This window comes from Phyllostomus discolor, chromosome 6, assembly GCF_004126475.2.
Source record: "Phyllostomus discolor isolate MPI-MPIP mPhyDis1 chromosome 6, mPhyDis1.pri.v3, whole genome shotgun sequence".
Classification (NCBI taxonomy): Eukaryota; Metazoa; Chordata; class Mammalia; order Chiroptera; family Phyllostomidae; genus Phyllostomus; species Phyllostomus discolor.
In genome coordinates, this window is record NC_040908.2 from 164203691 (window position 1) to 164229341 (window position 25651).

Below are 25651 nucleotides of genomic sequence, written 5' to 3' on the forward strand. Positions count from 1 at the left end.
TCGAACCAGCGACCCTTTGGTTCTCAGCCCACGCTCAATCCACTGAGCCACACCAGCCAGGGCTGGTGTTTGACTCAAGTCTGAATGGCTCACATCCCCAGGGCTGTACATGTTAAAGAGTGGATTACATCAATAAGGCTTCAAAAAAAAGAATTTTTGGTGGAAGATTTAGTGCTGACAAAGGTGATGTTCCTCCCATATTTTCCCTTTAATTCCTCCAGAGCCCGTGTGCATCCACCACATTTTGTAATCTCAGAGTGCACCTGTTTACTCACCTCCTCCTGCCTCAGTGCCATAGAAGACCCTTGAAACAGACCTTGTCTCACACACTGCTGGGGCCCCGGAACAAAAAAATGTCCATACAAGTGTCATCTGAACGAGTCAATAGGCTTGGAAAAACAAACCTCAGAGGGAGCTGACCAGAGCCTCAGCCCTCTACCCTGCCTCCCCACCCACTCCGCCCCCACGCAGAGAAACTCATTTTCCAAGTGGATTCACGCTTCGATTTGACTTGAAGCAGAATGGCCTTGACCCAAAGGGAAGGGTGGCACCACATTTCATTTGCTTTCATTGAACTCAGGATGGTTTTCACGAACTCTTTTAGTCAAAATCCAAGCACAGCACTCCCTTTCAGTATTTTTCGCAGAAAAAAAAAATCAAACACTTCTCATTTGGAGCCTCATCGATGACACAGGACAAGGTCTGCACAGCACCGACAGGCTTCGTTTACCCACAGGCGCGAGGGTCAGAGTCCAGCGCTGCTTTGGGGCACCGCCGGTGACACCTGCTTTCACCAAGGGGACCTTTAAACAGGGCTCATGGCCTCTGCCGGGGACATCCCAGCGAAACCGTTTTCTCCAACTCTCAAGGAACCGGCTGCCTGCTGGATCCTCAGGTAACTCGGAGAAACAGTTTCCAAGGCCCCCCCGCTGTCGGGGAAGGAGGCGGGGCCTGTCCAGGAGGGAGCGTGGTCAGGACTAACACACTTCATGTGACGTGGAGAAAGGAGGCCGGTTTTCCCTTCGCCCTTGTCTGACTGCAGTCCCTGCGGCTCGCCCGCTCGTCCTCCATGGCCTTTCACGAACTCCTGGAGGAAGTCGGGGGCCTGGGCCGATTCCAGATCCTTCAGACGCTTGTCCTTTGCATCTCCGGCGTCTTGGTGTACCCTCATTTTCTACTGGAGAACTTCACCGCGGTCGTCCCCGGTCACCGCTGCTGGGTCCACATCCTGGACAACCACACGGTCTCTGCTAACGGCACTGGGACCCTCGGGCAAGATGCCCTCCTCAGAGTCTCCATCCCACTGGACTCGGACCTGAGGCCGGAGAAGTGTCGCCGCTTCCTCCGCCCCCAGTGGCAGCTCCTTCACCTGAATGGGACCTTGTCCAACACGAGCGAGCTGGCCACGGAGCCCTGTGTGGATGGCTGGGTGTATGACCGGAGCGCCTTCTCCTCCACCATCGTGATGCAGGTAAGAGGCCTCTTTACCTGCTGTGAGTTCGCGGTGTGGGAGTGGAGGGGTAACGCAAGGGATGAACCTCAGTCATCGTGTAGGTGCTCATTCTTCATTGCTTCAGCAATTATTAACTACTTCATTAAATGCCAGACTCCTACGTATTTGAGTTCAATGAACTAAAAAATAGGCATGGTCTCGGTATTAGATAGCTTTTATTTTTCGGAAGGCTAAAGGGGAAGCCATTAATTTATGTAGTGTGTTTAGCCTGTTATGCAATGTCAGTAATGCTCAGCTTTACCTGAAGGTGATGCACTCGCCCAAGCCCAGGCTATATCCCAGAGCAGCCATGTGAGAAGATCTGTGATGAAATGCTGGCATCGGTAAATTTTACAGCTTCTCAAGTGATTGCCCTCTGTAGCTAAGATTGAGAACCACTAAGTATGAAATAAAACACAGCATTTGTATAACCACTATGTTTAGAGGAAGCTTCCCAGAGGAAGTTAGGTTTCAGTTGAGATTTGAATAATAAAGGTCAGCTAGTGCAAAGAAGAAGAGCAAGCAGCAGCAGCAGCAGCAGCAGCTAGAGAGGAGGAAGCTTCCTGATATAAAGAAACATGGACGTCATTTAAGTTGTTTCAGTCCGGTCTCTGCTGAGGGGCTGTGAGCTGCTGTGAAGCTGAGCTGTGACGCTTTCCTTCCCTTCCAGTGGGACCTGGTGTGTGACTCTGCGTCACTGAGATCAGTGGCCAAGTTCTCGTTCATGGTTGGAGCGGTGGTGGGAGGCATCATTTTGGGCCATTTAACAGACAGGTGAGTGTCTCTGGATCACAGCTCTCTTTCCTCTGGGGTGTTTTCGTGAACCCGTGAATCATTCTTCCATTAAGAAACGTTGATTATGAATTACACCGTTCTGGGGCATGTAGGAACCCAAATGAAGAATGACAGTCAGTGTCGTGAGTGCTGTTTTGCCTGCTGTGGGTACTGCACGCAAGACACAGACACAACACCTGCTCTGGACGTGCTGGCGCTTCAGGACAGGGTTTAGAGAGGTGATGCCACCACATGTGGTTTAAAAGATGAGGAAGAGTAGTTACCCATGGGAACAGAGAAGAACATGTATCACAGCATGAGGTTCAGCCTGTTTGAAGACACAAATACAGAAAACAACGTTACAGGCCATGTTCAGACCCCCCTGGGTCTGGATTTCGAGAGCATAGACACCGTATCATTGTTTCTCAAGTGTGATGAGTAGACATTCCTATTAAACCCGTGTTGTACATATAGCAATTTTTTATCTTGGTGGTGGATAAAAAGTCCACCATTGTTCTAGTAACCTTGATTTTTTGTTTTTGAAAAAAAAACAAAACCCCACAGCTTTGAAAGGTAGGATTTTCAACCATGGAAGCTAATTAATCTAATGACAACTCCTTTCACCATTTGTGGGGTTAGAATCGCAGTATCCTGTGCTTAACAGTGCTACTTCTGATTTAGATAGCTAACCATTGCCACCACCCAAGCATGTCTCCTCTGAAAGATATGGAGAATCAAGGTGCTTCTCACCATCCACTAGCATATTGTCTTCTGTTATTTCATCTGAAAACTATGAATTCTGAATGTATGACGGTAAATGTAACTAAGTGATCAGAGTCCCCAAAGGGGCCCACATGAAGACACATTACACTTAAAATGGGAAAGGTTAAAGATAAAGAGATAATCTTAAATTAAGAGCAGCATGAGAAAAGCAATTAGTTAACTACAAGGGAGCTCCCATAAGGCTGTCAGCTGATTTCTCAACAGAAATACTTCAGGCCAGAAGACATTAGCATGAAAGATTTAAAGTGATGAAAAGGAAGGATCGACAACCAAGACTACTCTATCATTTAAAATTGAAGGTGAAATAAAGAACTTCCCAAACAAAACAACTAAAGGAGTTCACCACCAAACCAGTATTTCAAGAAATGTTAAAGGGTCTTCTTGAAGAAGAAAGGAAAAAAAGAGACAAAGAAACATAGGTATAAAGTATAAAATGGCAGCCCTGGCTGATGTAGATCAGTGGGTTGAGTGCTGGCTTGCAAACTGAAAGGTCACTGGTTCAATTCCTGGTCAGGGCACATGTCTGGCCAGGTCCCCTGTTGTGGGCATGCGAGAGAAACTGATGTTTCTCTTTCTCCTTCCCTTCTCCTCTCTCTAAAAAATAAATAAAATCTTTAAAGAACAACAACAACAAACAGAACAAAATGGCAATAAGTAAGTACCTATCAATAATTGCTTTAATTGTAAATGGATTAAATGCTGTAATCAAAAGGACATAGGATAAGAATGGATAAAAAAACAAGACCCACATGTATACTATCTACAAGAGATCCATCTCATAACAGAAGGTAAACACAGGCTGAAAGTAAAGGAATGGAAAAAGATATTTCATGCAAACGGAAATGAAAGAAAAGCTGGTGTAGCAATACTTCTATCAGACAACATAGACCTCAAATCAAAAGCTATAACAAGAGACAAAGAAAGACACTACATAATGACAAAGGGAATGATCCAACAAGAGGATATAATCCTAGGAAACATCCATGTACCCAACACAGGAGCACCTAAATATGTAAAGCAAATCCTGATGGACATAAAGGGAGGGATCGACAGTAATACAGTCGTGGTAGGGGATTTTAACACCCCACATCAATGGATAGGTCTTCCAGACAAAAAATCAACAAGGAAACAGTGGTCTTAAAGGACACACTAGACCAAATGGACTTAATTGATATTTTCAGAGCATCTCATCCCAAAGCATCAGAATATACATTCTTCTCAAGTGCACATGGAACATTCTCTAGGATAGACCACATGTTAGGACACAAAACAAGTCTTACTAAATTCAAGATTGAAATCATATCAGGCATCTTCTCGGATCACAATGACATGAAATTAGAAATCAATTACAAGAAGAAAAACTGAAAAACACACAGACACATGAAGGCTAAAGAATGTCACTAAACACTGAATGGGTCAATAATGTGATCAAGGAAGAAATCAAATTACCTGGAGACAAATGAAAACGAACACACAACAACCCCAAATCTATGGGACACAGCAAAAGCAGTCCTAAGAGGGAAATTTTAACCTATGTCACCCCAATAAATGTAATTTTTAAGAAAGAAGCAAGAAAAATCTCAAATAAATAATCTAGCCCTTACACCTAAAGGAACTAGAAAAAGAACAACAAACAAAGCTCAAGTAGAGTAGAATGAAGTAGAGTGAAGTAGAATGAAGGAAATAATAAAGATTAGAGAGGAAATAAATGATATAGAGACTAAAAAACAATATAAAAGATCAGTGAAGCCAAGAGCTGGTTCTTCAAAAAGGCAAACAAGATGGACAAACCTTTAACCATAAAAAAAGAAAAAAGGACCCAAATAAATAAAGTCAGAAATGAAAGAGGAGCAGTAACAAGTAACATCACAGAAATACAAAGGATTGTAAGAAAATGTTATGAATAACTATATATGCCAACAAATTGGACAATTTGGATAAAATGGATAAATTCCTAGAAACATAAAATCTTCTGAAACTGAATCAGGAAGAATCAGAAAATTTGAATATACAGATTACAACTAATGAAATTGAAGCAGTAATCAAAAAACTCCCAACAAATGAAACTCCTGGACTGATGGCTCTACGGGTGAATTTTACCAACATATGAAGAACAAACACTTATATCTGCCAAACTATTCCAAAAAATTCAAGAGGAGGGAGGACTCTCAAACCCATTTTATGAGGCCAGCCTTATCCTAACTCCAAAACCAGATAAAGACACTACAGAGAAAGAAAATTATAGGCCAATATCCCTGATGAACACAGATGCAAAATATTTTCAAACAAAACATTAAAAACATCATTCAGAATGATCAAGTGGGATTTAATCCAAGGATGCAAGGTTTGTAAAATATGCTCAAATAAATTAATGTGATACACCACATAAACAAAATGAAGGATAAAAACCATGAGATCATATCAATAGATGCAAAAAAGTGATAAAATCCAGCACCCACTTATGTTAAAAACTCTCAGCAAAGTGGGAGTAGAGGGAACGTACCTCAACATCATAAAGGCCTGTATGACAAACACGCAGCCAACATCATAATGCCCACGAACTAGAAGCATCTTCCTTAAGATTAGGAACAAGACAGGGATGTCTGCTTTCATCACTCTTATTCAACATAGTACTGGGAACCCTGTTCCATTGGGCTCATTTTTTCCATTGTAAGTCCTTGCCTCCTTTGTCAAATATTAATTGACCATAGAGGCGTGGTTTACTTCTGTGCTCTCTATTCTGTTCCATTGACCTATATGTCTGTTTTTCTGCCAGTACCATGCTGTTTTCATTACTATAGCCTTGTAGTATAGTTTGATGTCAGGTAGTATGATTCCTCCAGCGTTGGTCTTCTTTCTCAAGATTGCTATGTAACCATATAATATTTTTGAATTGTGGTTGACTGTGGATAATGGAAACCATGGAAAACAAAACCATGGGTAAAAGGGACTACTATATTATTGCGGGCTGTCTTATATGGTTTCAGTTGATCTCAAGGTTCTACTGGTAACACACTGGAGAAGCTTTGTTATACGCAATATCTATTTACAAACAGGAGGGCTGCTTCTGAAATCTAGTGTTGATTCTCTATGGTTTCAAGTACCAAGTTTTGCTTATGAAAACATTGCCAAAATTTTAAAGTATGACTTCTTTTGGATACTTTCTACAGCAGCTTGTTAGTATTCCCATGTCTAACCTGTTCCTGCTCCTCAGGTTCGGGAGGAGGTTAATTTTAATGTGGTGCTTTCTTCTGCTCACCGTCGTCGGGAACTGTGCCGCCTTCGCCCCCATATTCCTCCTGTACTGCTCCCTGCGCTTCTTGGCTGGGTTTTCCACCATGGGCATCCTGACCAACAATTCAGTGCTTAGTAAGTAAAAACTTCGGATCTTTGACATTTTCCGAGTCTTCATGTTGACTGTGAAATTTCAACTTTGTTTGAAGTCACCATCCCGTTTGCATGTTCTTTCAGTTATGGAATGGTTAGTGCCCCGATTCCAAGCCCTGGGAATATTGATGGCGATCTGCACTGCTTGCATGGGACAGATGATTCTGGGAGGCCTGGCTTTTGTCATTCGAGACTGGCACGTCCTTCAGCTGGTGTATTCTGTACCACTACTGGTCTTGTTTATTCTCTCAAGGTATCAGCTGTCTTTCTTTCTTTGTGCTGAGGATCCTGGGATGCAGGTGCCCAGAACAAGAACACAGAATTCTGTTAGGTGCCTAGTCAACACTTGATCACATGCTCTGCTGACATGAGTCTTATGTACCATTCAAGAAGTGAATAGTAAGGCTGCCAGATAACATCTGAGGCACTCAGTTCAAGTTGGATTTCAGATAAACACAGTTCTTGTGTAGAACATTCCAAATATTGTATGGTGCAGTTACTCTAAAAGTTATTCATTGTTTATATAAAGTTTCTATTTATCTGAGAGGTCTGTATTTTTATTTACTAACCCAATAAAAGAAAGTGTGTCTAATTAAAGTAAAATCCCAAAGAGATAACAAATGCTTCTTTGGATATGTCCAAAATATTGCTTGTAACGTAGTTACATTCGAAGATAACTCATGTTCACAGTCTAACTGAATTCAAAGCTACCTAGGCACACTGTTTTTATTTGCTAAAAGTGGCAATATTCTCTTGAATGTGAGGTGGGCCAATAGGACTCCTACCCTGTATTCCCAGCTGTGAAGGTGTATTATGTGGAGAGGTTATCCTCACAGTTTCCTAGTTACGGTGCAAGAGAACTTAAGTTCATATTCTCTGGGGTAACAGAACAGGAGGTAGGTATGAGAAGGGTGGGGGGAGGCGTCTCAGGACAAGGGGTGTGTGAAAATGGCCAAAGGAGACTTTGCAGCACCTCTGTCTTCTTCTTTGACCAGATGGCTGGTGGAGTCTGCTCGGTGGCTGATCATCACCAACAAACCCGAGCAGGGCTTAAAGGAGCTTCAGAAAGTCGCCTACGTGAATGGAAGAAAGGATGTTGGAGACACCCTCACCATGGAGGTGAGGAGGACGGAGCTGTGTGTGGGGTGTGTCAGGTCATGACCTGACCTCTGCACTGGATGGTGTCCATCAGATGAATGAGGGGTGGGGTGCTGGTCACTCCTCCTAACTCCCCCGGTTCCCAGTGGCTGTCAACATTATCTGAGTTAACACTGAGGGAGACTGTGCTGTTGTTGAAAGAATTGGGTGCAGGCATTTTATTCAACAGGGGCAGACACCACCTAGTATTTACAATTGTATAGACTGTGTAGATTTCACTTCGCAAAATGTCCTCAAGATTTATCTATGTTGCAGCAAATGGCAGAATCTCCATTATTATTAGTGAATAGTATCCTATTGTATGTATGTACCACATTTAAAAAATATCCACTGATGGGAATTTAGGTTGTTTCCACACTTTGGCTTTTGTGAATAGTTCTACCATGAACGTGTGTGTGTGACCATCTCTTCAAGATCCTGTTTACAATTCTTTTGGATATATACCCAGATGAGAGATTATGGGATCATATGATAGCTCTAATTTTAACTTTTTGAGGAACCTCTGCACTGTCTCCACAGTGGCTATGCCATTCCACATTCCCGCCAACCGTGCACAGGGTGCCCCGTCCTCCACACCCTCAGCAACCCTCACCTTTTTCTTCTCTTTCACTAATAGCCATCCTGACTGGTGTGAAGTGGTAACTCATTGTGGTTTTGGTTTGTGTTTCCCTAACAATTGCTGACCATGAACACTTTATCGTGCACCTGTTGGCTGTTTGCACAGAGGTTTTGGAGAAATGTCTGTTCCATTCTTCATATGCCGGTTTTTTAACTGGGTGATTTGGCTTTTTGCTCTTGAGTTACAGGAGTTCCCTACCCATTTTGGTATTAACCCTTTGTCACCCGTATGGTTTGTAGATATTGTCCCCTATTCCATGGGAACTGTCTCCTTTCATTTCCCAGCAGCGCAGATGCTTTTTAGTTCTATGTCATCCCACTTGTCGATCTTGGCTTGTTGCCTGGGCTCTTGCTGTCGCATCTGAGAAACCACGGCCGAGACCAACGTCAGGTGGTCTCGGGAATTTCCAGATAAAATCTGGGAATTTTATAGTTGCAGGTCTCACAGTTTAGTCTTTATAACTCATTTTGAGTTGACTTTTGTGTACAGTGTAAGATAAGTTTCCAATTTCATTCTTTGCCTGCGAATATCCAGTTTTCCCAACACCATTTATTGATGACACTGTTCTGCCTCTCTTGTAAATTCTTGGCACCATCGTCGGAGATAAATTAACTGTATTTGCATGGGTTTGTCGATGGGCTCTCTATTCTGTTCCATTGGTTTCTATGTTTGTTTTTATACCGGAACCATGTTCTTGGTTACTATAGCTTTGTAATATATGGAAATCAGAACATCTGATGCCCCCAGCCTTTTTTTTTTGCTGAAAAGATGCTCTGACTGTTAGGGGTGTTCTGTGTTTCCCTAAGAATCTTAGGATTGTTTTTTCTATATCTGTATAGAATGCCCTTGAGAGTTTGATAAGAATTGTATTGGATTTGGAGGTCACTTTGGATCATATGAACATTTTAACGATATTAAGTCTTTCAATTCATGAATGTGGGATGTCTTTCTATTTTTTTTATGCCTGCTTTAATTTCTTTCTTCAGTGTTTATAGTTTCAGTCTACAAGTTTTTCACCTCTTTGGTTAAATTTATTCCTAAATAGGTTATTATTTTTGATGTTATTATAAAGGAAGTTATTTTCTTAATTTTATTTTTCAGAGAGTTTGTTGCTGGTGTATACAAATGCAACAAATTTTTATATGTTGATTTTGTATCCTGTGACTTTATTAAATTTATTTGTTAGTTATAACAATTTTTGGAAGTGTCTTTAGGGTTTTCTGTGTATAAGACCATGTTGTCTGCAAACGATGGTAATTTTACTTCTTTCTTCCTGATTTTTTTTCTGTTTCTTTTTTTAAAATATATTTTATTGATTATGCTATTACAGTTGTCCTATTTCCCCCCTTCACTCCCTTCCACCCTGCACACCCTCTCCCACCTACTTGCCCCCTTTAGTTCATGTCCATGTGTCATAAGCTTTTCAGCTTCTACATTTCTCATACTATTCTTACCCTCCCCCTGTCTATTTCCTACCTACAATCTATGCTACTTATTCTCTGTACCTTTTCCCCCCTCTCTCCTCCTCCCACTCCCCTGTTGCTAACCCTCCATGTGATCTCCATTTCTATGGTTCTGTTCCTGTTCTAGTTGTTTGCTTAGTTTCTTTTGGTTTTGCTTTAGGTGTGGTTGTTAATAATTGTGAGTTTGCTGTCCTTTTACTCTACATATTTTTTCTGTATCTTCTTTTCTTAGATAAGTCCCTTTAACATTTCATAAAATAAGGGCTTGGTGATGATGAACTCCTTTAACTTGACCTTATCTGAGAAGCACTTTATCTGCCCTTCCATTCTAAATGAAAGCTTTGCTGGATAGAGTAATCTGGGATATAGGTCCTTGTCTTTCATGACTTGGAATACTTCTTTCCACCCCTTCTTAACTGTAAGGTCTCTTTTGAGAAATCAGCTCGCAGTCTGATGGGAACTCCTTTGTAGGTTACTGTCCCCTTATCTCTTGCTGCTTCTAGGATTTTCTCCTTCATTTTTACCTTGGCTAATGTAATTATGATGTGCCTTGGTGTGTTTCTTCTTGGGTCCAACTTCTTTGGGACTCTCTGAGCTTCCTGGAATTCCCGGAAGTCTATTTCCTTTGCCAGAATGGGGAAGTTCTCCTTTATTATTTGTTCAAATACACTTTCAATCTGTTGCTCTTCCTCTTCCCCTTCTGGTACCCCTATAATTCGGATGTTGGAACGTTTAAAGATATCCTGGAGGTTCCTAAGCTTCTCGTCATTTTTTTTGAATTCTTATTCCTCCATTCTTTCCTGTTTGGTTGTTTCTTTCCTCCTTCTGGTCCACTCTATTGTTTTTAGTCCCAGTTTCCTTCCCATCACTGTTGGTTCCCTGTGCATTTTCCTTCATTTCTTTTATGGTAACCTGCATTTGTTCATCTAATTTGTGACCAAAATCAACCAATTCTGTGAGCTTCCTTATCACCAGTGCTTTGAACTGTGCATCTGATAGGTTAGCTATCTCTTAGTCACTCAAAAGGATGAGTTCTGGGGCACTGATTTGTGCTTCTGTTTGAGCCATCTCTTTCTCTCTCTCTCTCTCTTTTTTTGGTCTGGTCACTCCTGTTACGGTGAGGGGTGGAGCCTTAGGTGTTCACCGGGGTTGGGCACCCCAGTCGCTAGATTGTGACGTTGTATGTGAGGGCGGGGTCGAGGGGGAACAAGGGCGGTAGCTCTGTTCTCTGTGGGACCTCAGTCCCTTCCCTGGGATCCTTGGTTGTGCATTCTGCCCTGCTCCACAATCGCCGCCTCACTGGGTCTCCCAGCTGCTGCTTGCACACTCAGGGTCCACCCTCTGTGATCCTGTGCACCCCATATGCCTTACACGCTCCCGGCTGCCTTATGCACCCAGTTGTCCCTGTTCTCCGTGCCGCGACCCCTCACCCGGCTGCTTGTCTCCACCCCTCCTACTGGTCTGGATAAATGGGTCTATTTCAACTTCTTGGCTGTCTAACTTCCATTCAGATAAATATTCTGTCAGTTCTGGGTGTTATTCTGCCTCTAAATTGTTGTTGTTCTAATCTTGGTTGTGCGTGGAGGTACGGTGCGTCCACCTATGCCTCCATCTTGCCGGAAGTCCCTTTTTTTTCTTTTTCTTATCTACTCACTTTGGCTAGGACTTCCAGTCCTACGCTGAGTTGAAGTGGTGTCCTTGTGTAGTTCCACATGTTAGAGGCAAAGCTTTCAGGTTTTCACCATTGAGTATCATGTTAGCTGTGGGCTTTTCATATGTGACATTTAAGGTAAGTCTCTTCAATACCTAATTGGCTGAGAGTTTTTATCATGGAGGTGTGTTGAATTTTGTCAAATGATTGTTCTGCACCTACTGAGATGACTGTGTGATTTTTAGCCTTCATTGTGTTAATGTCATGTATCATATTTATTGATTTGTCTATGTTGAACCATCCTTGCACCCCAGGAATAAATCCCACTGGTGTGTGTTCCTTTTAAGATGCTGTTGAACTTGGTTTGCTAGATCTTATTAATGCCCTTTTCCATCTATGTTCTTTTCTTATAGCCTCTGTCTGACAGAGGCTATAACCCTCATATCAGGGTTATGCTGTCCTCATAAAATGAGTTTGGAAGTGTCCTCTCTTCTATTTTTTGGAAGAGTGTGAGAAGAATTCGTGTTAATTTTTCTTTAAATGATTGGTGAAATTCACCTGTGAAGCTGTCTGGTATTAGGCATTTATTTCTGGGATTTTTAAAATTACTTTTTCAATCTCCATATTAGTGATTGGTTGTTTAGGATTTCTATTCCTTCCTGATTCAGTCTTGGTAGGTTGTATGAGACTGGATATGGTGGCAGGGGAGCCTACGTGGCTGTGGGCGTGGTGGGCGTGCAAACCATGGCAGCAGGACTGACGAGTCCAGAGCTTCTGTTCCTGCTGCAGGTGACCTAGGGGCACCCCCAGCTCTGCTTACCTGGGCGCCATTAGCCAACTCCAGTTCCTTTGTGGACCCTGCCCCCTGAGGTTTTGCATGCTTAAAGATCCCAACAGACTAAGAAATTTAAAAAAAAAAAGACTGTCATTCAAACCATTCACACCTACAGACTGCATTTTCTCTGTTTTAAAAATGAACTCTCGCTACACAGAGGTAACAAGATGGCAGTCAGTCTTTTAAATTTAGAAACGTATTGGGAGGAGGGATGTTTTCATAATTTTCAGACTGTGCCTTCTTCATGAATATTTTTGTGATGCTGGTTGCAAATATGCATTTCCAAACTTGAAATATAGGTGTGAACAGTGTGGACCAAAAAGAAAAGGATATTCTTGGAACCCATTTTTCCAGCCCCACCCATGACAAGCAAGAGCCCACGGTTGTGGGTTTGTGGTGTCAGATGCTGAAAGGAAAAGCCTTCATGACTCCACTCTTCCAAAAGCGTGAACCCAGTGTTTTGCTACTCAGGCTGGTTGACCCCATGAAAGGACATTCTTTTTTTTTTTTTTTTTTTTAAGATTTTTATTTATTTATATAGAGAGGGAAGGGAAGGAGGGAGGGAGGGAGGGAGAGAGAGAGAGAGAAACATCAATGTGCGGTTGCTGGGGGTCATGGCCTGAAACCCACGCATGTACCCTGACTGGGAATCGAACCTGCGACACTTTGGTTTGCAGACTGTGCTCAATCCACTGAGCTATGCCAACCAGGGCTTGAAAGGACATTCTTGATCATGCAGGTCCTCTGTGAGGGTGGCCTTTCACGCCTCTAAATCCCCTTCCTCATGGAGTTTTCCAGTGGACTTCCCAGTATTGTCTCATTTGTCGATGAGAATTAAGTCAATATTATTTGAATAATAAATAAGTAAATCTGTATCTCAGGTGTGCTGGATCTAATTCCATATTCACATGCGCGACCTCATGTGTGGCCTCGGAAATCCTCACGAGAGAGGTGCTATTATTTTTCTCCACCTTCTCTTACTCCTGATTCTTCTACTTAGTCTTTTTAATGACAAGGAAATTGAGGTTTAGAAATATTTAATTACATTCCTGAACATACCTATCTAGCCTGTCATGGTATCATCGACTCACTCAGATCGTGACCAGCTCTGGGGACAAATCATTCTGCACCAAGGTCTCCCCAGATCTCATCCTCAGATTTACTTCCAGGCCTGTCATTCCTGGGGGCACGATATGCCAGGCTTTCCCTCAAAGTGACTGGGTGAAACAAAGACTCTTAGGAAATGTGCTCTTTTTTTTCTGAGATAAAGAGGTTTTGTGCAAAGGACAGCCAGCTGAGACTCAAGCTCAGTTCCCAGGTCCTTCATGCCTGTCTGGCATAAATGGAGCTTTGGACCATAATCCAAGTAACTCTGCATCTGCTTCCCTTCCTGATCTGAAGATCTGACACACTGACCCTTTCCCATGTCTTGCAGTCCTCTTGAATCTCATGTTTACTATGTGTGTGTTGCTACAGAAGCTCCTTGAGGCTTCTTTAACACTCCAGTTCACCTTTCACGCCCCTTTTGTATCTGTCAACACATCTTCGCTGGCTGTAATACACAGGAAACAGAGAGGGAAGTGGTCCACCTTGTCCTGTGTCTGGGACCTCGCAGTGCCTACCACGCTGTGACAACAGAACAGTTTGTTGCTGCCGTTGTTGTTGCAGGCTTTGAGAGCCACCATGCAGGACGAGCTGGAGGCAGCCAAGACCAAACCGCTGGTGTCGGACTTGTTCCGCTCGCCCAACTTGCGTAAAAGGATGTGTCTCCTGTGCTGCACGAGGTAGGCTTCACGGCGCGTGGGAGGAATGTTAACAATAGGGGACACGTGAGTCTGTTTATCCTGAAGGCCATAATGTGCTATAGGAACACGTTTGAGATGAAACATGAAGAAGCCATGAAGATAACTGCTATGTTTAGAGAGAGTCAGGAGGCTGGGAAAAGACTGACCAAACTCACTGTCCAGTGAGGAGTGTTATCGATCACATCGCCCTGTCAGGCTCATTGCCACTGGAAGCCGAGGCTGAGAACCTCAGTCATGGTACAGACTTCGATTTTAAGTTTCTTCACTTGTTCTGTTTTAACTGAGGTAAAACTACAAACAGTAAAGTGTACGAATAATACAGCTCTATAAATATTTATACATGTACATATACAGCTGTCCCCCAGATGACGGTATAGGAAAAACTCTAAAACCCTAGAAGGCCCCACTATATATCCTCAAGAATAACACTCCCCACCTCCAGAAAAACTTAGTAACAGTCAGGACCTCCATCACCATACAGTACTTTATGACAGTTTTAAAATCATCACTGTGCAACGACATAGCCAACAAGGCTGACGAAGCCTTTATTCTTTGTCGCCTACTACTGGCTGCCTGGTTGATGATATTTATGAGCATCGTTCATGTGACATCGGCTCCAAACCGGATGACACCTGTCTTTCTTTCGTTCCCCACAGGTTTGCAATCTACATTACCTTCTACGGCCTGGCTCTCCACCTCCAGCACCTGGGGAACCACGTTTTCCTGTTCCAGGTTCTCTTCGGCGCAGTCTCCCTCCCAGCCAACTATGTTACCTTTCTGGCGCTGAATCGCCTGGGCCGGCGAGTAAGCCAAGCGCTTTTCCTGCTCCTGGCGGGGAGCTGCATTCTGGCCATCACGTTTGTGCCTCGAGGTGAGAGAGGAGCACAGGGTGAAGGAAATGTCTTGGCCCTTTTGCTCAGGGAATGTGCTCACACCTCTCTGAGGTCAGATGGAAAAGGGAGAATGTGGTTCTAATGGTTTCCCCAAACCAACGTGATGATTTAGAGCAGATTCTGCCATTAAGTGGCTGGGGAAGAGTCCAAGGCCAGTAAAAGTCGGTTCAGATACAAGGTTGTCGTCATCGTATCTGAGAAGCCCCTGGCAACTGGTGCCATTTACTCCTGACCATTTCTCTAAGCGAGCAAATGATCACTTGCTCTCTGGCCCATCACACGTGTAGCTGTAAACAACAGTGTTGTGTCCATCATGTAATTGTGTCTCATGGGATGACACACTGCTCTCACTTCCCCTGTCTGGGCTCCTTTTTATTGGGTCCAATTCCCTTTTTGATTGCTATATACCCACATGCATTAGGTCACTACACCTTCTATCCTGGAAGTCCTTTTGACTTCAAGGGAAGAAAAATCTCTTGTCTTCAAGCAGGAAGTGTCTAATAGGAACAGGGAGTGAAGCAGTTAAAGCCTCTCTGAGAATCAGTTTCACTAAATTAAGTAACCGTACATAATGAATAGGGGACCCAGGTGATCATCATGTGTCCCTGACTCCCAGGTGAGTGGGCTTTGCTTGGTCTTGAACGTCAACAGTGAAGTTTGTTGCCGCACCACAGAGTCGCCCCACCCCCAGCGTCGTAATGCTCTTATGAGATGTCTTTTTAATGGGGTGGAAAACGGACTCTAAAATTTCCTTTCAGAGGTTTCCAAAGTCTAACTAATTCTGTTCCTTAATACAGGTCCTTATTCTTGCCTCTTCAAATATTCTAGATCAAGCTACTCTACAGCTCATCCATTGACTTGAGTCCCATTCTTTTATTACTCTCCGTTCCAGTGCCCGCACTGTGTGTGCACCCAGGTGTTAAACTGTTCGAGGGCATTAATGAGCCTTACATCCCTCAGCCGTTGCTCATGTGACAGGCCTACATTACACACGAGAGGCAGAGGAGAGTCTGGACAGAAAAAGTGAAAGCAGACTCTTGCTGGTCTCCTGTTCCCCTCTTTGTCTTTGGCAAATTTCTGTTATGTAGGGAGAGACGATGCAATCACTTAGATTTTACAAATTCTCTGTTCAGGCTCTTAGCTGTAGATAAGTCACATTTCCCAGCTGTTTGTCCCTGCGCATTCTCTGCCTCTGTGCAGTTCCTCTGTGGAGTATTTAACCCATGCAAACGTTTTTGAAAGTATCTTTCTCACTCCTGATTTGGGGGGTAGTGATTCCAACAGCTCAGATATCCTGAGTCTCACTGGTCTTCCTCTCCAGAAATGCAGACCCTGCGCCTGGTTGTGTCCACTGTGGGAGTAGGATTCTCTTCCGCCGCTCTCATGGGTTCTTTTGTCCATGGAAACGAACTGACCCCCACCATCATCAGGTAGGAAGCTCTGTGAGGGTGAAAAGAGACCTTTCCCAGCTAATGAACATTTATGCTGGAAGTGAACTAAAACTGATTAGTTATCAAAACAAGTGATTATAAGCTCTGGCTGGTGTAGCTCAGTGGATTGAGCGTGGGTTCTGAACCAAAGTGTCGCAGGTTCGATTCCCAGTCAGGGCACATGCCTGGGTTGCAGGCCATGACCCCCAGCAACTGCACATTGATGTTTCTCTCTCTTTTTCTCTCTCCCTTCCCTCTCTAAAAATAAATAAATAAAATCTTTTTTTTAAAAAAAACACACAAGCGATTATAACAAGAACAATTTGTGGGCAAAGTTCACTCACAGCTGACTTGCACCAGGCCCTGGGTTAAGTCCTTTTCATGTGTCATCTCACACACTCTCCTGAGCCACTGAAGGGTGGATGCTACGAGTCAGAGTATTTTTTTAAATAATGAGAATGTCTTGATGCACTTGTGTGCTGAAAGAAATTGTAAGCAAAGAAGACAGCACATTTGAAATGTGGTAGCATACTGTCAACCTTTATGTGTCTAAACACTGCTGTGCTGTCTCCCATCATCAAAGCAAGATAAGAAATTACATACTACATGTGTAAATTTTAACCAGATTATTTTTGTACTGTCCTTTGCACTCCAGGGCAACAGCTTCAGGAATCATAGGGATTGTCGGTAATATGGGGGCAGCCCTGGCTCCCCTCCTGATGATCCTGACCGTGTACTCTCCCCACCTGCCCTGGATCCTCTATGCAGTCGCCAGCTTCATCCCTAGCCTTATTGTCTTCCTCCTTCCTGAAACCAAGAATCAGCCTCTGCCTGACTCCATCCAGGATGTGGAAAAGGAGTGAGTAGCCCCCTGGCTGTCCCTTGGGGGAGCTGTGTGCTCTAGGTCTGTGAGGAGGGGGGCGAAACAGAAATGAGACCACCATCCCCTGGGCGGGTGCAGACCTAGACTGTTTCCACGTGGTCAGTGCCTTTGGTTGGGCTGCAACGTGATCCCTCCCGTAGTGACTTCAGACTCTGCCAAGGCTCCTAGGCCACCCAGACCAGCCCTGCCCAGCCCGCACCAGTAGGTTTAGTGGTGACGGTGCCCTTGTGTGACCCCCCCCCCCCCCCCCCCCCCGGGAAGGTGTTTCATGAACATGCACAGCTCCGAACACCAGCACCTCATCCTCAGGCCCTGGCTGCCCTTGGCCCAGTGAGTGTCATGAGCTCCCTGGGACTGCTGGTTCCAGGAGGTCTGTGGGTGCCCTGGTCTCTGAGGAATTGGAGGAAGGCCGGGGTAGGGCCAGAGCCCCTCCCACAGGTAACCGTGTGTCTCTGGGGAAGGAGTGCTGCCCTTCACCTTCAGATCACGAGGTGCTCACTGCGGGTGGAAATGTTGAGAGAAGAGGACAAAGAGTGGTAAATACTGGTAGCTGAGAGGACCAGGACTTGGAAAGGATTTCTGGGGAACCTGTGGCATGCTTTCCCAGCCTTTTCCGAGTCGCTTTGGGCCATGCCCTGGTGTCCGAAGGTGAGAGCGGAGACTGTCAGAGCTGCCTCCCCAGTCCCGCCCTGGGAGCTCGGGGTTTCCTTCACAGAGGTCACTCAGATCCTCAGGGCAGCTGTCACGGCTTCCATCAAAGCCGGCGGGTCAGGAATTAGCTTCTCTACAGAATGTAGAACATACATACTTTTTCTGTGTTTTTTTTTTTTTTAATTGTTGTGTTTGTTTGTTGTGTCATTGTATTTGTTCCAGGAGAAAAGGCTCACGGAAAGGAAAACAGGAAGACACCTACGTGAAAGTGACCCGGTTTTAAGGGATTCTAGCAATGGACTGCTAATCAGAGGACCAGACAGAGGGGAATGGGATCATCCCTCGATGTAGACAACTTTTGGGAAAGAAGTAACTAAAAGGCTATAATGAAAAAGTGGTTCCCATTTACAATTGTAGTACTAAATAGGCATGTAGGGGGCGAGTGAGAGGCAACCACACAGGGATGTTTCTCTCCTTCTCTTTCTGCCTCCTTCCCCTCTCTAAAAATAAATAAGTAAAATCTCAAAAAAAAAAATGTAAAAGACAAATTAATTAACAGTTTTCAAAGTGGTCATACATCAATATGTAGAATTCTAACAAATATTTAGTAAAACAATATTACATAATTCAAATTAAATGGTCAATGGACAAGAGCATGTGATTTTCCAAAGAAAAAATCCAGTGACTAATACAATTATAGTAAAGTCTGCCAAACCACTGGAACTGGAAGACATACAAACTAAAATAAGAGACCAAGTTTTGTTTTCCAAAAGCCCAAAGATTTGTAAATAGAATTTTATTAATTGATAGTAGAATTGTAAAATAACACATAATATAGAGCTGCTTAAAATACATACAGGGATCACTGTAAAGAGCTTTAAAAATCATTTACTAATTCAGCATGTAATAGTTACCTTGGATACAAAGAGAAAAATGATTAAAAAAAAAGAGGCATCAAAACAGATGTAGCAGATTTAAATCCACACGTGCAGGTGTGGCATCACATTTTCATTTTCTATGGGCAGGGAAATTTTATTTTAGAATCCTTATTCCCTGCAGGTGAGTGGAAAATTGCAAATCAGTTCTTTTGGCAAGTTATTTCCAGAAGTCTCCCACACAAGAGCTATCTAGATTCCACGGGCAGGTAGAGTGGCAAGGCGATGGATGAGGTGGTAACAAGGAAGGGCTTCACTGCTTCTCAGTTACCCATTGGAAGAGATCCCCAGCTTCCTGCTGGGCCAGCGCCCACTAAGGTGCAGCAGCTCTGCCATTTCCATCACAGTGAGGCACTGGGACCTGGGGCTCCTCACCTGACAGCTCAGCTCTGTTTGCAGCCACCCTGGTAGGGCTCTTCTGCTTCCGTGGGGTGCTGCCGGGGCTCAGGACTGGGTTCTTGCTCCCCCAGAACCTCCAAGCATGCCTCCATCCCCGGGCTTCCTGGACACTCCAATTCTCCCTACAAGCTCTTATTAGATACAAGCAATCATTCACACACCCGCTAGTTCTCCCAGGGGCGTTAGTGTCTGAAGCAAAGTCAGTCTTATGGCTTTCTTTTACTTTTCACCTGAAAAATGCCTTGCAGGAGATAAAGAAACACAGAAATGACAACCTGCAAGGTGTGGGAAAGAGACGAAGGAAATGCCAGGGGATTATCCAGAATGAATGCCATTATCCATGATGAACGTCATTGGTTTGTTCAGCCTCCCTCCTAATGAAATGTCTGATACCCCAACATGCCAGGGGCCACATGGCATCTACTGTGCATCGCCCTCAAGGCCAGTGGCCAGTCCACAACATCTGATGGTTCATGAGAGGAAGTCTCACAGATCCTCATGGGCCTTCAAGGTTACAACCAGCAGCTGTGGCCCAGCGCATACTCTGTGGTGTGGGGCATAACGTGAGGTGTATTTTTGGTGGAAACTTTTTGATAGGACAGTATAGTAGGCACAAGAATAGACAGTTTTGGTAGGAGGGTGGGGCCAGTTTCCTTTCAGTTGGACACAGAACAGCAGAAGCATGCGTCAAAAGCATCATTCATATTTCCAAATTGTCATCGCTTTGCAGCAGAATGATCACTAAGTATGTTTCGTTTACTCTGTATTTTGTAGTGTTTCTTTAAAGCATTTTTATAAATGGCAAAAAGGGAGGGAACTAATAAAGACATTTGAAATGAAGTGAGGAGATGCTAGAAATGAGGGCACATTCTAGATCTTCATCATGTATCAGCACTTCTTCATGACTGTGGCCACGCATCACCCCTTACAGAGGCCCCGTCAACTGTACACTTCTGAGCTATGTGGCCATAGAAAATTTTTTGACAAGGATGTTATATAAATCATACTTCTCTTAATTTTTTTGAAATAATAGCCATGGCCTCTAGTCAAAGGTTCCTGAGCAAGGGTAGTATATAAAACACACGTGGTTCCTCATAGGACTTCAGGCACTCACACACCACGGTGTGAAAATCCCTGCTGAAAGAGAAGAGGCATCTCTAAGCAGCGATTGGCCCTTTCTTCTTCTCCAAGGTATTATAAACAGCACCAAGAGTTGCTAAACGTGAGTCCCCCCTCAGCTTTGTGGCCTGTGGTGGCGCAGGGAGCCTGAGAAGAGGAAGTGTGTGAAAATCAGTGACCTAGTCCATTTGGGCCACTCATGACATTTAGTAAAGATAGGTTTTTGTTTGCTTGGGTGCTTTATCATTTCAAGGATGCATTATCCTTCTTTTTAGAAAATGAAGACGATATTCGCTGAGCCCAGAGTCCCCCAGAGTCTGTTTTCTCCATAGCCCATGAGCGGTTGTTAACCAAAGGGCAGAGGCTAAGCACTGGCTTGGGTGCCGTAGACCATTGCTGACAGCGTGTTTTAGGGGAGCTGAAAACTGCTCTGATATGGGGTCCTGTCCACAGAGCTGCCACTCATCCTTTCCATATGTGCACTAGCTTCTCAGACATAGTGTAAACTCTTCCAAATTTTAAAAGAGTGCTTTTATTTATTTTTAGAGAGCGGGGAAGGGAGGGAAAAAGAGAGAGACAAACATTGATGTGAGAGAGAGACATCGATCAGGTGCCTCTTGTCTGCACCCCATCCGGAGACCGAACCTACATCTCAGACGTATGCCCTGACCAGGCATCAAACCCACGATCTTTTGGTGTATGGGACGAAGCTCCAGCCAGCTGAGCCACATCGGTCAGGGTTATTGTTCCATTTTTAAAAGAGAACCTGGTTCATCTCTTCCATACAAGTGAAGCTCTAACTGCAGCAAAAAGCAAAAGCAGGAAAATTAGGTTCCAGCTCTAGAAGAAAAGATGTTAGAAGAATTTAGTAACATATTTTTTAAGCCAACAAATACCACATCACGGTCACACTTCTCCCTCTTCCCAGTCCTGACTCTCTTACATACTTACAAGTGTTGAGTCTTAGTGCTCTTCCTATAAAACCTCTTGTATACAGGTATTTACTTTAAACCCTCCCTCCCGCCCCCGCCCAGGTACTGATCCAAATAACCCATCACAATGATAAATAAAATGCATCATCTTTATGATCAAGGTAGATGGGCCACCACAAGGGTACGGCAGTGCATAATACTGTTCCTTGGAATTCCTTGGTCAAAGGGGGTACACCCTTCAATGTTACAACCCTGAAGGACTGCTTGTACCCAGTAACGATCGGGCTCTTCCATGCCCACATCTCCCTGCAGATTGCCTGGGGACTCTGGTGCAGCTGTCATGTTTCAGCGCTCAGCTCCTGGCAGCCGTGCTTCCTCACATGCCTACGGGCTGTAGTGCTGAGAGTGCGCCCTAATCAACCAACTGTATGAACATTAATGGCCAACGTTTTTTTTAAAAATCTCCAAACACCAGATGCAAAACAGATACTAATTTGTTCATTTACCTTTACTGAAGCGTATCAAAAGTATAGGAATTCCTCAAGAACACATTTGAGTTCAATAGAAGGAGTCATAGATTTGGGAGAAGTTATTACACTCACAGGTATGGTTATTACAATGCAAAAAAAAAACTCACAAGGGAAGGGGTGTGGGGGAGGTAGAAGAGGGCAAAGGAGGGATAAATAGTGATGGAAGGAAACTCGACTTGGGGTGGTAAACACACAATACAATATGCAGATGACGTACTATAGAGCTGTACACCTGAAACATAATTTTGTTGACCAATGTCACCCCAATAAACACAAAAAGCATTAAAATTTAGAAAAGGAAAAAGGTGCATCAGATGGAGCCTAGGAGAAACCATGTACAAAACTTCCAGTGTTCTCTCCCAGCAGTGGTTATACAGACTGCTTATTTCTACCAGCAGTGCATGTGGCTAAAAGACAAGACACATGAAGAATCTCCAACTACAGAAGCTCATGAGGCTAGCTCTCAGGGTTTTGATCGGGTGTCTGTCTTTTAAGCACAGACAGCCTGTGATTGACTCTAACTGCTCAGTTCTAGTCTCCCAAGAAGCCAGACTGATGTAGAATGGCCCATGGCCTCAGGTCAACAAAAACAGGTATTATATATCAGATTCTTAGCTAAACCATCTGTCATGGCCCAAGGCCTTTATCTGACTGGATATTCCAAAGGCTTGTAGGTTACCTCCCAGGGGTGGGGAATAGGCCAACCTGTTCTTTGGACCTTGTGGGATTTGGACATCCCAAGCCACTGAGTTGAGCCTTTACTGCACACCAAGAGAGCATGATTATTGTTTCTTCACTTTGGGCTAAAACTGTATGAAGTCAGGTATTGCTACAATTGTCATCCTGGTCTCATTGTAATGATAGAAATAGATTTAGTAGGTAGAACTGATCAAATCTGGGATGGTTTGAATTTTGAGTGAGTGAATAAAGAGTTAAGGGAAACCTCCAGGCATTTTATTTGGATGACCCAGTAGAGGGGAGGAAGATTTACAGAGATATCAGGAGAAGCAAGAGATAATAAAGGAAGGCCTATGTGGCATGGACAAAATCAGTGATGATTTGCTTGGGGTTTTCTAGCTATTCCTAATATCTGTTTTTGCTGGCTATATTTCCTCCATGATTTGTTTTAGAATCACAGCCCCAGAAGCTCATCCTTAGTCTGTCAAGATCACATCAAAAGATCAGGACCTGGGCTAATTCAGATAGTACAGATAAAACAAGCCATTTTTACTTACATGGACAGCAAAATGAGGAGTAACTAGCCAGGGTAGAAACTCTTCCCAGTTCTGTTGCACAGACCCCAAAGGATGGCATGAAAGCATCCAGAGGACTGCAACTCGAATTGTGGGACTCCCCTTGATGAAGAGCCAATTCTGGTCTGCAGTGAAAGTATTTTATATCATACAGCTCGGTTCTGGGAGGGGCAGGACACAGAGACTCACACCTCACCAGAACCCATCAGGCAATGAGAAACTATCTTGTAACAGGCATTAGCATTGTCATCACCACCTTCTGTCTGCACAATGGGCTCTGTGACTTTATGAACGTCCACAGCCGAGGTTGCAAGGGGTGATGCCTCCCTGAGTCTCAGGAGTCCACAGTGCACTATCAGGTATCGCTGGAATTTTCTCTTGATCACAGGAAGCTATTATACCATGATGTTTTTATTAAGCCTCTCTTCTTCCATTATCTCCTTGATCAATGCAGTGATCTGCTTCCCCTTATTGTGGACCCTCTGTGATTCCAAAGGAACTGCACAACAATTCCGGGAAGAGAGATGGCTCTTGGTGTGCACTCACCTTACTCATATGCTTCAAATTATGACTGTCCCCCACTGGGAACATCCCTTACAATAACCAGAAGAATGACACATACATAACATACCTGTTCTCACCACACATCCAGCAGTGTCAGTCACCAAGACATGAGTGTGTGCATGACTTGAGTGTGATAGCCCCAAAGATCCCGCCTACAAATTATTATGAGTCTATTTCCAATTTGAACGTTATTTCCAAATTCAGTTAATTTTCAATAGCACATTAAAAGGATTATACATTATGACCAGGTGGGAATTAGACACGCAATGCAAAGATGACTCAACATGTGAAACTCAGTCAGTCGAATGTACCATATCAGCAAAATGAAGGACAAAAACAGTATCATCTCAATAAATGCAGAAAAAGCATTTGACAAAATTCAATTCCCTTTCATGATTTAAAAAAACTCTTAATAAACTAGGAATAGAGGCACACTAACTCAAAACACTAAAGTCCATGTGTGAAAAGCCCACAGCTAACATTATACTCCATATGGAAATACTGAAAGGTTTTCTTCAAAGATCAGGAAGAAGACAAAAATGCCCATTTTTTTTTTTTTTTATTTAGCATAACGTTTACTCTTTATTTCTTTATACTAGCTTGAAGAATAATTCAATTTTAGCTAGCTTGAAGAATAACTCAATTTTATACTAGCTTGAGAATAACTCAATTAAATCGATGTTTTTAAAATGTATGCATAAACTCGACATATCTATCAAGGCATAGTTTTTTTCTTTTTTACTTCTTTTAAATTGTTGTTCAATTTTTAGTTTTCTGAGGAAGTTACATACTGTTTTCCATAGTGGTTGTACTAGTCTGCAATTCCACCAACAGTGCACTGGGGTTCCCTTCTCTCCACAACCTCTCCAATACTTGTTGTTTGTTGCTTTGTTTATGATGGCCATTCTGAGTGGTGTGAAGTGGTGTCTCGTTGTGGTTTTAATTTGCATCTCTCTGAAAACGAAAAATGGATCTGCCTTTTGACTGGGCAATTTCACTGCTGGGATTATATCCTAAGAACCTTGAAACACCAATACAAAAGAACCTATGCATCCCAATGTTCACTGCAGCACAATTTATAATAGCCAAGTGCTGGAAGCAACCTAAGTGCCCATCAGTAAATGAATGGATCAAAAAACTATGGTACATTTACACAATGGAATTCTATGCAGCAGAAAGAAAGAAGGAGCTCCTACTCTTTGCAACAGCGTGGATGGAGCTGGAAAGCATTATGCTAAGCGAAATAAGCCAGGCAGTGAAAGACAAATACCATATGATCTCACCTTTAACAGGAACCTAAACAACAAAAGAAACAAACAAGCAAAATATAGCCAAAGACACTGAAATAGAGAACAGGCTGACAGTGACCGAAGGGGAGAGGGGAGAGAATTTCAGGGGAATTTCAGGGGATAATGGGAAGGGTTTACAGGAACAAATATAAAGGACACATGGACAAAACCTAGGAGGGGGTGGAAATGGGAGGGAGGTGGTGAGGGATGGGTGGGTGGACTGGGATGGGAGTAAAGGACAGAAAACTGTATTTGAACAATGATTAAAATAAAATTAGAAAAAATATATAATAAAAATATTAAAAAATAAATTGTTGTTCAAGTACAGTTGTCTCCATTCCCCCCCCCACTGCCCCCACCCTAGCCATCCCCACCTTCCACCCCTGATCCCACCCCCCTTGATGTTGCCCATGTGTCCTTGATAGATGTTCCTGAAAACACTTCCCCCTTTTTCCTCCATTATTCCCTCCCATTTCCCTTCTGGTTACTGTTAGTTTGTTCTTAATTTCAATCCCTCTGGTTGTGTTTTGCTTGCTTGTTTGTTTTGTGTGAGATCATACAGTATTTGTCTTTTACCACCTGGCTTGTTTCACTTAGCATAGTGCTCTCCAGGTCCATCCATGCTGTTGTGAAGAGTAGGAGCTCCTTCTTTCTTTCTGCTGTGTAGTATTCCATCGTGTAAGTGTACCACAGTTTTTTGAGCCATTCATTCACTGATGGGCACTTAGGTAGCTTCCATCACTTGGCTATTGTAAATTGTGCTGCCATTTATTTTTCACTACTATTCATCATAGCACTGGAAGTTC

At 43.4% G+C, this 25651-nt stretch overlaps 1 protein-coding gene across 3 annotated transcripts in view; it reads left to right on the plus strand.

Annotated features, from left to right (window-relative positions):
* The first annotated feature begins 1009 nt into the window (after positions 1-1009).
* Positions 1010-25651, plus strand: part of SLC22A9 (solute carrier family 22 member 9) — a 57639-nt gene continuing 32997 nt past the window's right edge. Inside the window, exons 1-10 of one of the 3 annotated variants that reach the window (XM_028517678.2) lie at positions 1010-1471; positions 2163-2266; positions 6264-6418; positions 6521-6689; positions 7432-7555; positions 13831-13946; positions 14624-14838; positions 16182-16290; positions 16946-17149; positions 18047-18198. In XM_028517678.2, the coding sequence (XP_028373479.1) occupies positions 1070-1471; positions 2163-2266; positions 6264-6418; positions 6521-6689; positions 7432-7555; positions 13831-13946; positions 14624-14838; positions 16182-16290; positions 16946-17149; positions 18047-18107 (1659 nt within the window). In that variant the 5' untranslated portion in view covers positions 1010-1069 and the 3' untranslated portion in view covers positions 18108-18198. Of the gene's footprint in view, positions 1472-2162; positions 2267-6263; positions 6419-6520; positions 6690-7431; positions 7556-13830; positions 13947-14623; positions 14839-16181; positions 16291-16945; positions 17150-18046; positions 18199-25651 lie in introns of those variants that run through there. The other 2 variants (XM_036029616.1, XM_036029617.1) reach the window with 2 other exon arrangements.